Below are 13,231 nucleotides of genomic sequence, written 5' to 3'. Positions count from 1 at the left end.
CTTTGGTGCACTTTATTATCGGTGAAGGAATTGATTAAAGATGACATAAATAAAAGGCTTTTTTAAACAGTAAGTTTCATGTAGATCTGATTCTCGATTCATTACTTAAATGCAATGATTTCAGAGTATTTCATACCTATTTTCTAGACACCAACCCTATGCCTAGTACTGCAGCTGTAATGTACTTCTGGACTTTATTCTAACTTCAAAAACAGCAATCATAAAAGGTTAAATAACAAGACTCCCGAAGAATGAAGCTTTCCTCTGGACTGAAACAAGTCCACCATGTCCCATGTGCTTGTTTCCCTCATTAACCCTGCTGAGCAATTTGTTAAGTGATTCCCCAAGTTAGAGGAATACAATTCCCATCCGGGTCTTAATGATCTCAGTTAGCAAATTGCGAATTCCACATGGCCCGCCACCAGCTATCAGTTGTTATCCTGCCAGTGAAGAGACAGGAGAAATTGAAGATATCAGCCACCTAGAACCCATCAGTAAATATCATTGTTGAAACTTAAAAATGGGAATATGTGGCTACATCTAATGAAATTACAGCTCGCAATGGAATAGTGTTTTCTTTCAAGTGCTCAGAGTTTCCTGCAGGCTCTAAAATTGCTGTCTTGTAATACGGATATTTGTAATATAAATTGGGATCATCCATATCATGGACGTGGGGTTTCATTGACCATCCAGTCATTGTAAGGTTGTTATAAGTAAAGCTCATCATATCCTGGAATGCATCTCAAAGATAGCTGATCATAAATTTCAATCAGTTATTTATGAGATCAGCTTCCAGATAACAAAGGCAAAATTAGCCAACATCTGAGGGAAAAGGATACTCAAATAGAAGTATGAAGTCTTTGAAATTTCTCAGAACTATTTTCAGAGAATCAAAACAAGCTAATGGTGGGAACAGAATGAGAAGACTGAGCATACAAGCATCAAAGTCAAGATTTGCTAGAATTCTTCAAGTTTTTTGTTGACAAATTACAACAAATGCAGTGAATGAGTTTACACCTTTTAATGGAAATTAAGATTATCAGGTTAAAATTAGAATTGAAATTACATGGGACGCGATGTTTCCTTGGCTATTGAGATGACAGAACAACTGGGATAAATTACTAATAATAAGGTAACGAGTATATTTCCATTTTTGCTCATCAAACTTTTCCAGATATTCCCTCAGAAGAGAAATGCACCAGATAGAATCTGTGATGAAACATGTTTTGCAAGATGAAAGCGTTTGCTGGGCTGAGAGTCTATTTATTCCCGCTTTCTTATAGAACATTGCAGCACAGATGCAGGGACTAGAATATTGGAGGGGTAACTGTACCGGAAAAAAATGTACAGTATCACACAAGCAGCACCACCACTTGGACAATCAATGGGATTACCTGAGTGGGTGATTCCTGATAAGGTCTGGCTGGCGCTCTTGAAGAATTTCAAAGATGTTTGGTTGACGTAGAAATGCTACAATTTTATCATTGTAGGCTGAAAACAACAGAATATCTCATCAGGTCAGGGGTTATAAAATGGAGAATGTTGAACTGCGCAACTGAAATGACCCAACAATTAGAGAAAGATTCATACTATCTATTCAAAAACAAATAACGTGACTTTTATTGGAACATATGATCTGAAGACATGTTAACTAAAGTTAAGAGAATAAATGGCATGCTGGATGGAACACTTACTCCCTATTTGACTTTTAATTTATTGACCACACAAGGAAAGGGGAGACGTGAATGGACAGGAAAAATCCATTTCATTTTTAGCTTGGGATTTCACAAAGAAATGCCTCCCCGGATGTTCTGATCAATATCTGGAGAACAGAATGATGAAAACTCCTGCCCTACCAATCTGAGTACCTTACTCTGTTTGGATTTATATGCAACTGAACAGTCTGTGTAATATACCAAGGAAGTCCTTGCATCTCACCACACAAGGTTAATAACAATCTTGCACAAGGCATTAAACGGAAAAAAAATTAACTGACATCCAAAATCACCATATTTATTATCATTATTTTTGTTCATTCCTGAATAACCCCAGTTACATGAAGTCATGCAGCAAAAAAAAAGAAAATTCATCCGATTATTTCAAAAGTGTAGGCCCATGGAACAAAAACGTGTCAAAAAAACTTTCCCTCAGTATTATACCAAAGTACCTGCACACAAGCAAAGATATTGGAGCAAAGCTGCTCCAAAATGCATCCAGTGAAACTGATATTAACACTTCAATAACACTGGACAAGAAGTTTTTTTTTCAGTAGGTTTGCTTCCTGAAAAAAAAAATTGGGGATTAAGATAAACAAGTTCAAGATGAAAACAAAGATTATTTCATATTTTTATATATCACATAGGAAGCTGGAGAAACATTAAATTAACTTCTATTGAATTTAGCATGCTTAATTGCATAATGATGTGAACACATCATTAGCTCAACTGACCTAAAAAATGTTTTGTCGCTGATTTTCACTTGTACTCAGCATCTGATGCGTCTCGTGTCAATGTCCAACAATAGTCGGTCAGCAATGATAGATTCCACTTGTCCTAATATCGCATTGCCATGGTCGCAATGTCCAGGTGAAACCTTTCACCATGTTCGACACTGGTCAAGGTCAGCAGGGAAGAAGTCCAAGTGTGAATGCAGAAAATGAATTTTCAATGACATGTACTTCAAGCTTTTGTATGCTTGAAACATGTTGTCAATCAGCTGGAAGTAGTTTGGTGCTCTGCAGTTGCCAAGAAAATTCTCAACAACATTTTTAAATGCCTTCCATGGATGGCCAGGCCTAAGACAACACTTGCATAGCACCTGCACTGAGTGCAGGCCCAGGCATGCTTGGACTGACTAAAACAGCTTGCTTTGTGGGCAATGTACAAGTAGACTTTAATGATGACAGGAAATCACAAAAATATCTAAAAAACAGTACATGATGAGAAAGTTTTATGGTGACGTTCATGATCAGTAGCCCAAAATTCATGAAATACACCCAAAAGTGTTCAGGAAGCCAAATCCTTGTTGACCAGTGTAACCACAGCATTGTTTGAGAATATATATGGAATGCTGTAGGTTTATTCATCAATAGCAGAAAAAAGTCAAAAACTCTGAAAACAACTTAAAGGTAGGTGCTTATCCGAGTAAATTACCAAGAAATCAAACCAAGAAATTGATGAGGAAACTCATCCAGATTGGTGTTAAAACAACATTATTCAATGGCGTAGATTCATTATACATAAGGAATTTGAAAAATTGATATTTTGAGATAAATCACTTGACTTAAATGAATCAAATTAACAAATTTTCTTATTTCTCAAAGAAACACAAACTAATCAGAGGAAACCAATATCAACTTCATGTAAATAGGGTCAATAGTTGAAGAACATTCCGTAAAATGTTCCTTCTATTGCAACTGAAACTTTGTAACATGCTAAAGAAAAGGAACAGTTTAAATTAAACTAAGATCAATATGAACCAAATAATGATGGAAAAAGTTGAAAATGTTCCGTGAATCCCAGAATTCCAAAGCCCAGAAGATTTGATACATGCTCCAAATGTTGACACTTCAGGAACTCCCATCAGATGATTTGCTGCCACCCAGTGGTTGGAAGAAACAGCAGCACACAAAGAGATCAACAAGAGAACAAAAGTGGAAAGAAAAGTGCAAGATACTGGATGTTTGTACCCAGAAGGTAATGCTTTTTGCTGATGCTATAAGTACTTGCTGACAAGAAAGCCAGTGTGGGGAATTACCACAACATCATCAAGACAAAGTGCTTGTTGATGTAAAATTAATGAACAGAATCTGTGTAATAGGCAACATAATTAAAGTGTTATTAATCATCTGGATTTTATGCTTGAGGCTCATTCCTCCAACAGTCCATTAAACCATCAGTTGAACTCATGTTCACAGAGTAAACAGAAAGATAACTTACCAACTGGCACCAGCTCCTGATTGTGGTTTCGACTGATGGTGCCAAATGTGCTCGATGGTCTGGGCATAACTGGCGGCCCTGGATGTCGAGAGTCGTCGACCACCTAAGCAGAAATGACAATCATTCAATAGTTGCGAAGTGTAATGATACACACACAGAAAATGCTCTGAACTGCCATGAGTCAAGCTAATGAATTACTTTGAATTTCTCCAGGCTAAATGCACAGAACTTTAAATGTCATCAGACTAATACCTCAACACCATCTCACTTCCACTTTTTAAAACTTCTTTTCTCACACAAGGAATGTCAAGAAATAGTAAGCAAAAATAGTCCATTCTGTGTTTGCTACACTGTTTAAAAAAAAGTTATGGCTGATTTTGAATGTTAATTCCTTTTATATCCAAAGTCTCAGTTATAACTCAGTAATCTAAACTTTTGTGGTGAGAATTCCAGAGATTCTCAATCATTTGGATGAAAGGAATCTCTTCTCATCCTAAATGGCTAACTTCTTACTTCAGGCCATATGGTTCCTGGTTCAAGAAGATCCCAGGTTCAAGATACTCCAGCCAAGGCAAACATTATTCTCACCTCTTGTGAAGTCCCAAAGAATTGTAAACTAAAAGGAGTTATGGGCCAAGCTACTTAGCCTCGTCTCAAGGGAACTCATGTCCATTCCAAGAGTCAGTCTGGAGAAACCTCACTGCACTCCCTCTGTCATAACTATGTTCTTTCTGAGGTAGAAAGATCAGGCCTGCACATAATATACCAGGTGCAGTCTCATCAGAGTCCTGTACAATTGCAGTAAACTTCATTACTCTTGTACTCAAATCCTTCTGCAATATACCAGGAGGATTGCAATGCACAAAAGTGCTGGAGAAATTCAGCGGGTCAGCAGGAGAAGCAAGGTTTGCCTTTTCCTTCCTAGAGATGCTGCGTGACCTGCTGAGCTTCTCCAGCACTTTTGTGTATTTAACTCGATCCCATCATTTGCAGATTTTCTTGTTTAATACCAGTAGGATTCTTAGCTCTGACCCACAGAGATCATGAGGAATGACTCAAGTCGACTTGACTTTTGTTCATCTTTCTTTTGATGGGGAAAATGCTTGTCATTAACAGCACAGTGACAGGTTTACTCATGACTGTGCATTTGACCCTGTGCTCTGCACCTGCTTTTGAGTTCAACGTGCGGAGGCTCCACCACCATGCCAGATTTTGTTTTGGAAGCAATTACTGATTTTCAAACTTACTTGAAAACTACTTTGACCGATTGGAAGATATATCTGAAATAAAATTCATTGAAACTAAAATTGGCCCCACTCATGCAAAAAGCACAAAATAAAGCAAAACATGTTAAACAGGATATAAAGGATTCTGATCAAATATTTTCCGACGATTAATTAACTTAAGCAAGGTCTTCTGTAATCTGCTATCCAAATACATTAGATTACACAATGATAACCAGCGTGAGTCTTGACTTGTGAGTGTTCACCTATTTATCGACTACACAAAAGGCCATCTCATCAAGGGTGCATGTACTCACCTCACCAGCACTGTGGCTACGCTGCCTTTGTAAGTGTTGCCGATGAACTAATGCAATTGAGGGCCTGGCAGTCTGTAGAGGGAGCCTTGGGTCTATGAAAGTCGTGCTGCGAGAATTGTGATCAACAAAAAAGGGCTGGAAAAGGACACACAAGTTCAGAAACACTCAACGGAAGTAAAAGTACAAAAACCTCATTGTGATGAGCTTTGAATTTGACTAACGTCAGTTGCCTCAAGGGGCAGCTGAGTTTCATCAGATATTTTATCAATGATAAAATAGCATTATTCCCTATTCGCCAAAACTAAACCTCTCTCTCATCGCCAAAGTTAGAAACAAACTTGCTACGTGTTACCATGTTGCATTTAAACAGAAATATTTATTTTGTTAATAAGATGCTTTTGCATCATATAGTTTATAAGCAGTAGTTTATTTGAAACTCAACATGGTCTCACCTTGTCAAATGTTCAACATTTAATACATCATAATAAACCTTAAATGTTTTCATTAGTTGAATGACAACTGGTGACAACTGTCAGAAATTCAAGGCAGCTGATAGTAGAACCTATTTACTTTATTGCAATTCACAAACTGAGCTGCATAGATTCTAACTCAGCCATCAGAGTTTTTTTTGCTGCTGGAGTGATAGCAGTACTTCAATAGATGCCATAGTTAGCACAATGCTATTACGGTGCAAGAGACCTGGGTTCAAATCCGGCGTTGTCTGCAAAGAGTTTTTAAGTTCTCCTCGTGTCTACATGGGTTTCTTCTGAGTGCTCCAGCTTCCTCCCGCTCTTCCAAAACATATGGGGGATATAGGTTAATTGGTGTATTTGTGGGGTACTGGCTAGTGAGCTGTAGGTCAACATTAAAAAATGATTGTCAATTTAGAATAGTGGCTTGTGCAGTAATTTAACTGTACCATAATTTGAATGGACACATTTATGAAGTGAATGTTGGGAAGTGTGCAATCAACTCACAAGTTTCTTCAAATTAGTCAGGGATGGATAGGAAGAGGGCAGACATCATCCAGCATCCCTCTTCCCTCCAACTCTTTGGGCATGATCTTGCCTCACAGGAAGCAAGCTGTGATGATATTCACAACACTGTTTTCTGAGATTCATAGGACTAGCGCATAAATCCATTCTGATCTTTCCTGCTATCTGGATGCTGTCTTTTCAATATTACTGAAAAAGAAAACAAGCCTGACTCCACTAATGTGGAACTAATCTTTTGATTGTTATAGAGCCCTTCAGCCCAACTCATCCATGCTGACCAAGTTAGCATTCTGGGCTAATCCCATTTGCTTGCATTTGGTCCATATCCTTCTGAGCCATTCCTATTTATATTTCTATTCAAATGTCTTTTTAATGTCAGAATTATACCCACTTCTGCTTTAGCAGCTCTCCCCAGACAAGGACCATCTTCCGCGTGAAAAAAAGTAGTCCTCAGGTTTCTCTTAAATCTCATTCATCTAAACCTATACCCTCTAGTGCTTGAATCATCTACCCTGGGAAAAAGATTGTGAGCATTAGGCTTATCTATGCCCCCGATGTATTTGTAAAAATCTATGAGGGTCAGCCCTCTGTGTCTTATACTGTAGTGAATAAAGTTCCAAGAGGAAGTCAAGGAATCATTCCCAAGTATCCCAATAAAAGCATGAAACTTAAGAATAAAATGTAACAATTCCAAACAAAACTCAGTGAAAATGCTGCCAAATCATTTATATCCTGCACACAATTGTTGCCAACTGAAATTATTGGATTTTATATAATGAATTAAAAATTAATCTCCTTTCAATAAGGAGAAGAACTTTGTTAAAAGAGGTCAAATGTAATGTGGCCACATTGCACGCACTGCTACCAAGCACATGGGATGGACCATCTCATCCACGTTACTCACCTTCCCCTGATGGTCATGCTTCATTTCCCAGCCTCTCGGGAGCTCCAGCTGTTTGTTCGCAAACAAGTTCAGGAAGGCCACCAGGTCTCGATTGTGCTGATAGCGTTCGAAGTTATGGGCGTCTCGCCTCACTTTGGTGATCATGTGTTTCAAGCATGTGTTGGTTGAAAACATTCGATAGGCACGCTGACAAAAACAGGATGAAGTTAAAAGTGATGACCAAAGGATTTAAAATGTCATCGCGCGCTTTGAGAATTTTCCACTTGAGTCAAGTTGATTGCACAAATACAACCTGACAAAACAGTGTTCGCTACATTTTACCAATTTTCTATGGTCCAAATATAACTAGAACTATAATGTTCTGTTAATTAGTTAATTAGCTGTGTTTTATTTTTGGCATCATTTCATCTAGGATTATCAAAGCACAAACTCATTTAATATGTAAATTAATAGAGCATAAAATACTTCTGTGTGAGAATCAATTTAGCACACTTAATACTCCATGGGATAAGAAATCCAAATTTGGTATCACCTTCCTAATTTTTGTGCTTCAATTTTTTAGTTGGTAGTTAAACCGAATTAGGTATAACCTGTAAGAGTATTTGAGAAGGGAGAATAATTCACTCTGTGTGAAGGCCTTGTGCAGCCTGCTGAATCGTCACATTCATCCTTCATTTTGTGAGGCCCCGTGGGGAAGCTGTGAAGGGCTGCCACAGTACCAACTAGAGAGAGTGCAATACTGAATCTCTTATTGGGAATGAGACAGAAGTACTGTATGTGTAGAGGAACATTTTGGGTCCAGATATCATAATGCCATTAGTTTCAAATTAATTATGGAGGATAGGTCTGGGGCTCTGGTTGAGGTTCTAAATTGGAAAATGCCAGTTTTGAAGAAATGAGGAAGGATCTAGAATGCATGGATTGGAATAAGTTGTTTTCAGGCAGATGACACTGAGATTGGAGGCATTATGGACTGCATGCAGGTCAGTGGGACTAGGCAGAATAATGTTTGGCATAGACTAGAAGGGCCAAAGGGGCCTGTTTCTGTGCTGTAATGTTCTATGATTCTATGTTGTGGGTCATTTGCTTCTCTAAAATGTCCTCTCTGCAGTGAAAACATACAATACTATCCAAATCCTTATTAATTCAATCAGCACCATTTAAAGATAAGATTCACAAGATAGCTTAAGCATTGTCTTTCCAATGAATTATAATCAGGTAAAATTACACCCTTTTGACAAACAGATACCCATAGAGGTTTCTATGAAATAATACAATTGGCACCATTCCTTTCTCTCCGTTACATCATCCAGTTGTGGCTTTTTATTCTTGCTGCAGTCATGCCCATAATTACACTGATTTGTGCAGTTTTCTCTGCTACTCGTCTTAAAAATGCCACAAATATTCCGATACTTATGGTCATCTTTCTTCAATGACATTTAGACTGTGACATGCACCCATATCTACATTAGAAAGTCAATAGTAGTGAAAGAGGGAGTGTCCATAATCTGGTCTCTTCACATAGCCTTGCACATTATCACTATTTTCCAATGTTTTGTGAAGCTTTGTGATTATGGTGTGGTAAAATGAACAATGAGATCATTGGTATTCCTGTCAGATGTTTAAATTAACTGATGGCTACTCTCAGTTTAAAGAAAATTTTGCTAAATCTGCGTTATTTTAACATTTTATGCTACCAAACCCATGTTTTATCCATTTTAGTTTTTAAATATCTAGTTTGATTTATCCTCAAATAAATAGTAAAATACCTGGTATCAGGCACCTAAGGGGATTTATAGATGCCGGATAAGCGAATATCCCAGTTCCTTGAGTTTGCCAAGGTTTGGTATGGCACCAGAAACTCTGGCAAATTTCCACAGAGGTGTGGTGGAAAGTGTGCTTGCCAGCTGCATCACAGTCTGGCATGGAAACACCAATACCCCTGAGCATAAAGCCCTCCAAAAGGTAGTGGACACAGCCCAGGACATCATCGGCAAAACCCTCCCCGCTATTGAGAACATCTACAGAGATGCTGCTGTCAGAGGGCAGCAGCAATCATCAAAGACCCTCGCCACCCAGCACATGCTCTGTTCTCACTGCTGCCATCAGATAAGAGGTGTAGGTGCCACAAGACTCACACCACCAGGTTCAGGAAGAGCTGCTACCCCTCCACCATCAGACTCCTCAAGAACAAACTCAGAGACTTATTCTATTCTCTCTGTATTACAGTCAGTTTGTTTACATTCGTTATCTGTTTACAGTTCTTTAATTTATTTACAATGTGTACAATTTATTTTTCCACTACCAATTACTAGTAATTCTGCCACGCCCTCAGGAAAAAGGAATCTCACAGTTGTACGTGATGTTGTGTATGCACTCTGACAATAAATCTGAAATTGCAGGGAGAATTAACAGCAAGGTGCATCAATTTTAAACTTCCATATTTTTTACCCATTTATTTTCCACAATTTTTTTTTGCCGGTTGTTTGAGGCTGCCAGTTGCTTGAATTCTGGATAACAGGGATTTTTACAGTACACAATATTTATTATTTTCCAACCTAGGGTGGGGCATGTGGTTGGTGGAGATGAATAATATAATTCATTCATCTAATTTTTTTTTAGCATGAAAATACACTAACTTGGCATGCAGGCAATTTGCTGAATGTTTACCTTAACAAAGAACAAATTTAGCAAGCGAGCCAGGTCTGCCAAAGGTTCTGGATTCAACTCATTTCTGGAAAGTGCTCAAAATGCGGTCTGAATATTTTCCTTTGAAAGAGAGTCTGAACCATATCCCAGCATCATGCAAATAGGGACAGCGAGTGTTCTCCAATGCTCTCGGAGTGAGAAGGATATTGAACTGAATAAACAAACAGGATAATTAACTTACGGGGTTTGAATGTAGTACTGTGAAGAATTCTGGGCTAGTGAAGAACTTAACAGGAGGAGACTGCAGGAGCAAATTCATCCGGGTGCGAGTTGCAGAGTGAGAGAAGGTAGGCTCTCTTCTGAAATCTACCAGATGAAGCAAAGTCACATTGATAATTATCTACATTTTACATGTTTATTAAAGAACAATCACAACTACAGTCCTTTTCAAGTGATGATCAATATTTGTTTTTTTTTTATATCACAAGTTAAACATTATTTTGCCCATCGTTTGGAAACCCAAAGTACAGTTTTTAAACACTCTTTTATGATCTTGTTTCAGAATATAGAGAAGATACTTGAGAAGATGAATGGTCTAAGAGTCCCAAGACTCTTGGGAGGGAATGCACCCTCAGGCCCTAAAAGAAGTAGATTATGGTGGCATTAGCAATGATCTTCCAAGAGTCAATAGATTCTGGCATGATTGGGGTGGACCAGAAAATTGCAAATATCACTCTGCTGTTTAAAAAGGAGGGTAGGCAGCAGAAAGGAAGTTATAGACCTATTAGCCTATCATCGGTGATTGGGAAGTTGTTGGCATTGATTGTCAAGGTTACGGAGTGCATGACAAGATGGGCCAAAGTCAACATGGCTTCCTTAAGGGAAAATCTTGCCTGACAAACTTACTGCAATTTTCTGAGGAAACCACAAGCAGGCTGAGCAAAGGAGATGCAGTGGATGTTGTATATTTGGACTTTCAAAGCCTTTGACAAGGTGCTGCACATGTAACTGCTAAACAAGATGAGAGCCTATGGATTTACAGGAAAGATATTAGCAAGGATAGAGCATTGACCAATCAGCAGGAAACAGAGTGGGGAAAAAAGGGGATCTTATTCTTGTTGGCTACCAGTTCCGTAAGGGTCGGTGTAAGGGTCATTTCTTTTCACGCTGTATGTTCATGAATTGGATTGCGCAATAAATGGCATCGTGACTAAGTTTGCAGATGATACAAAGATGGGTGGAGGGCCAGGTAGTGATGAGGAATGGAGAGGCTGCAGAGAGAGAGTTAAATAGATGAGGAGAATGGGAAAGGAGGTGACAAATTAAATACGATGTTGGAAAGTGTATAGTCATACAATTTGGTTGAAAGAATAAAAGGGCAGACAATTACTTGGATGGGGAGAAAATTCAAAATTCAGAGGTGCAAAGGAACTTGGGAGTATTCATGAAGGATACCCCCTAAAGGTTAACCTCCAGGTTGAGATGGTGGTGAAGAAGTTAAGTACAATTTTGGCATTCATATCTAGAGGAATTGGATACAAGGGCAGGGATATGATGTTTATATGGCCTCATGTGCGGTATGGGGTACAGTTTTGGGCTCCTCAATTAAGAAAGGATGTGCTGGCATTGGAGAAGGATCAGAGAAGATTCACAATAATGATTCCTGGAATGAAGTGATTAGCATATGAGAAACATTTGATGGCTCTTGGAGTTCAGAAGAATGAGTGGAAGAAGCATTTCAAATGTTGAAAGGCCTGGGCGGAGTAGATGTGGCAAAGTTGTTTCCTATGGTTGGGGTGTCCAAGGCAAGTGGGTACAACATCAGGTTTCAAGGGCACCCATTTAAAACAGAGATGCGGAGGTACTTCAGAGTGGTGAACCTCTGAAATTTGTTACCACAGGCAGCTGTGCTCCTCCCACTTCCCCTCCCTTCTCTCCTTCTCCTTCCCCCTGATTTTCCATAAACCAGACAAATGGAAACATCAACTGCCTTTTACTTCTTATGGATGCTGTGTCTCCTACTCCACATCATAGTCACAGCTAAGGGCCCAGAAACTGCGTTTACAATCACCCCTCCCATTAAGATTCCTCCCACCCAACTCCAACAGCACGATTCTCTCCACACTGAATATCCCCCACACCCCACGATCTCGTTTCCATCACATTTCTTTCATGGCCCCAACTCTCCACAAGGCCACAAAAAGTATCTTTATCCTATACCCTAAATATTAGTCTTGGGATTCACTTTCAACTTGCTCAGGTTATCACACAATACTGCTTTAGGAGGCATTTTTACATGCAGTACAGTTCCAGCCATTATCCTAAATTACCTCAGGATCTCGAACAACAATGCAATTTGATGATTTTATGGCAGAATTTTAAATGTTTTGGGGAAATTATTTTGCTACTTTCAAGCAAGGCTATTGCTTCACGAGAATGCAAATTTTAAGCATTCCAAGCTAGATTTACCCTGACCCAGATGTAAACACAGGATTAAAATAAACACAATCTCAGAAGCATATCGTGGGATCAAGATCACTTTTAGTGACTGAACATGCAGAAGTGAAAGTATTGGGACAGGTCATCGATTTCCAGAATGCACTGTGCCATTATCAATCTTGTAATTGCTTTGAGCTGCAAATCAATGAAGTTCTCTGGTAAGTAAACAAATTCTGACATTTAAATCACGATTATTCTGTCTGCATCGAGCACTACATTCCATAAAAAAGATGGAAGCACCACATCAATATGAATACAAATAACTTAATAAGGACAGCCATTCTTTGGTCGTTCATTAAAATGAAAAGAAAGCCTCTCTATACATTTATTGTCAAAACATCGCAATAGAAATGACACTGGACCACAAGGATTTTGCTTCCTGAACACTTCTGAGTGTATTTTATGGATTTTGAGATGCTGATCATGAAAACCAACTTAAAATTTCCCTATCATGTCCTGTGTTTTAGATATAACCTATTTTTGTGATTTCATGTCATATTTTAAGTCTACTAGTATATTGCCCACAAAGCAAATTTGATCAGTCCCAGCATGCCTGGGCAAGCTGTCTTTATATACCCTATTAGAACTGGGCGTGTTTAGTCAGGATAAATGCAAACAGGCTATAAAAGCAGCTCACATATACCAGATGCTGTGCATTACATTAATTTAGATTGAACGCATCTTGATGCACATGTTCTTCAAGCAA

The 13,231-nt window shown here is 38.6% G+C and overlaps 1 protein-coding gene across 10 annotated transcripts in view; it reads right to left on the bottom strand.

Annotated features, from left to right (window-relative positions):
• LOC138761815 (E3 ubiquitin-protein ligase HECW2-like) overlaps positions 1–13,231 on the bottom strand; it is a 333,777-nt gene that overhangs the window by 83,938 nt on the left and 236,608 nt on the right. For all 10 annotated transcript variants that reach the window (XM_069934590.1, XM_069934589.1, XM_069934588.1 and 7 more), the window contains 5 exons: positions 10,268–10,392; positions 7,378–7,563; positions 5,479–5,613; positions 3,939–4,041; positions 1,395–1,491 (listed from right to left, as the gene is read on the bottom strand). In XM_069934590.1, the coding sequence (XP_069790691.1) occupies positions 1,395–1,491; positions 3,939–4,041; positions 5,479–5,613; positions 7,378–7,563; positions 10,268–10,392 (646 nt within the window). The remainder of the gene's footprint in view (positions 1–1,394; positions 1,492–3,938; positions 4,042–5,478; positions 5,614–7,377; positions 7,564–10,267; positions 10,393–13,231) is intronic.

This window comes from Narcine bancroftii, chromosome 4 (genome assembly GCF_036971445.1).
Source record: "Narcine bancroftii isolate sNarBan1 chromosome 4, sNarBan1.hap1, whole genome shotgun sequence".
Lineage (NCBI taxonomy): Eukaryota > Metazoa > Chordata > Chondrichthyes > Torpediniformes > Narcinidae > Narcine > Narcine bancroftii.
This window is presented reverse-complemented; position numbering and strand designations above follow the sequence as displayed.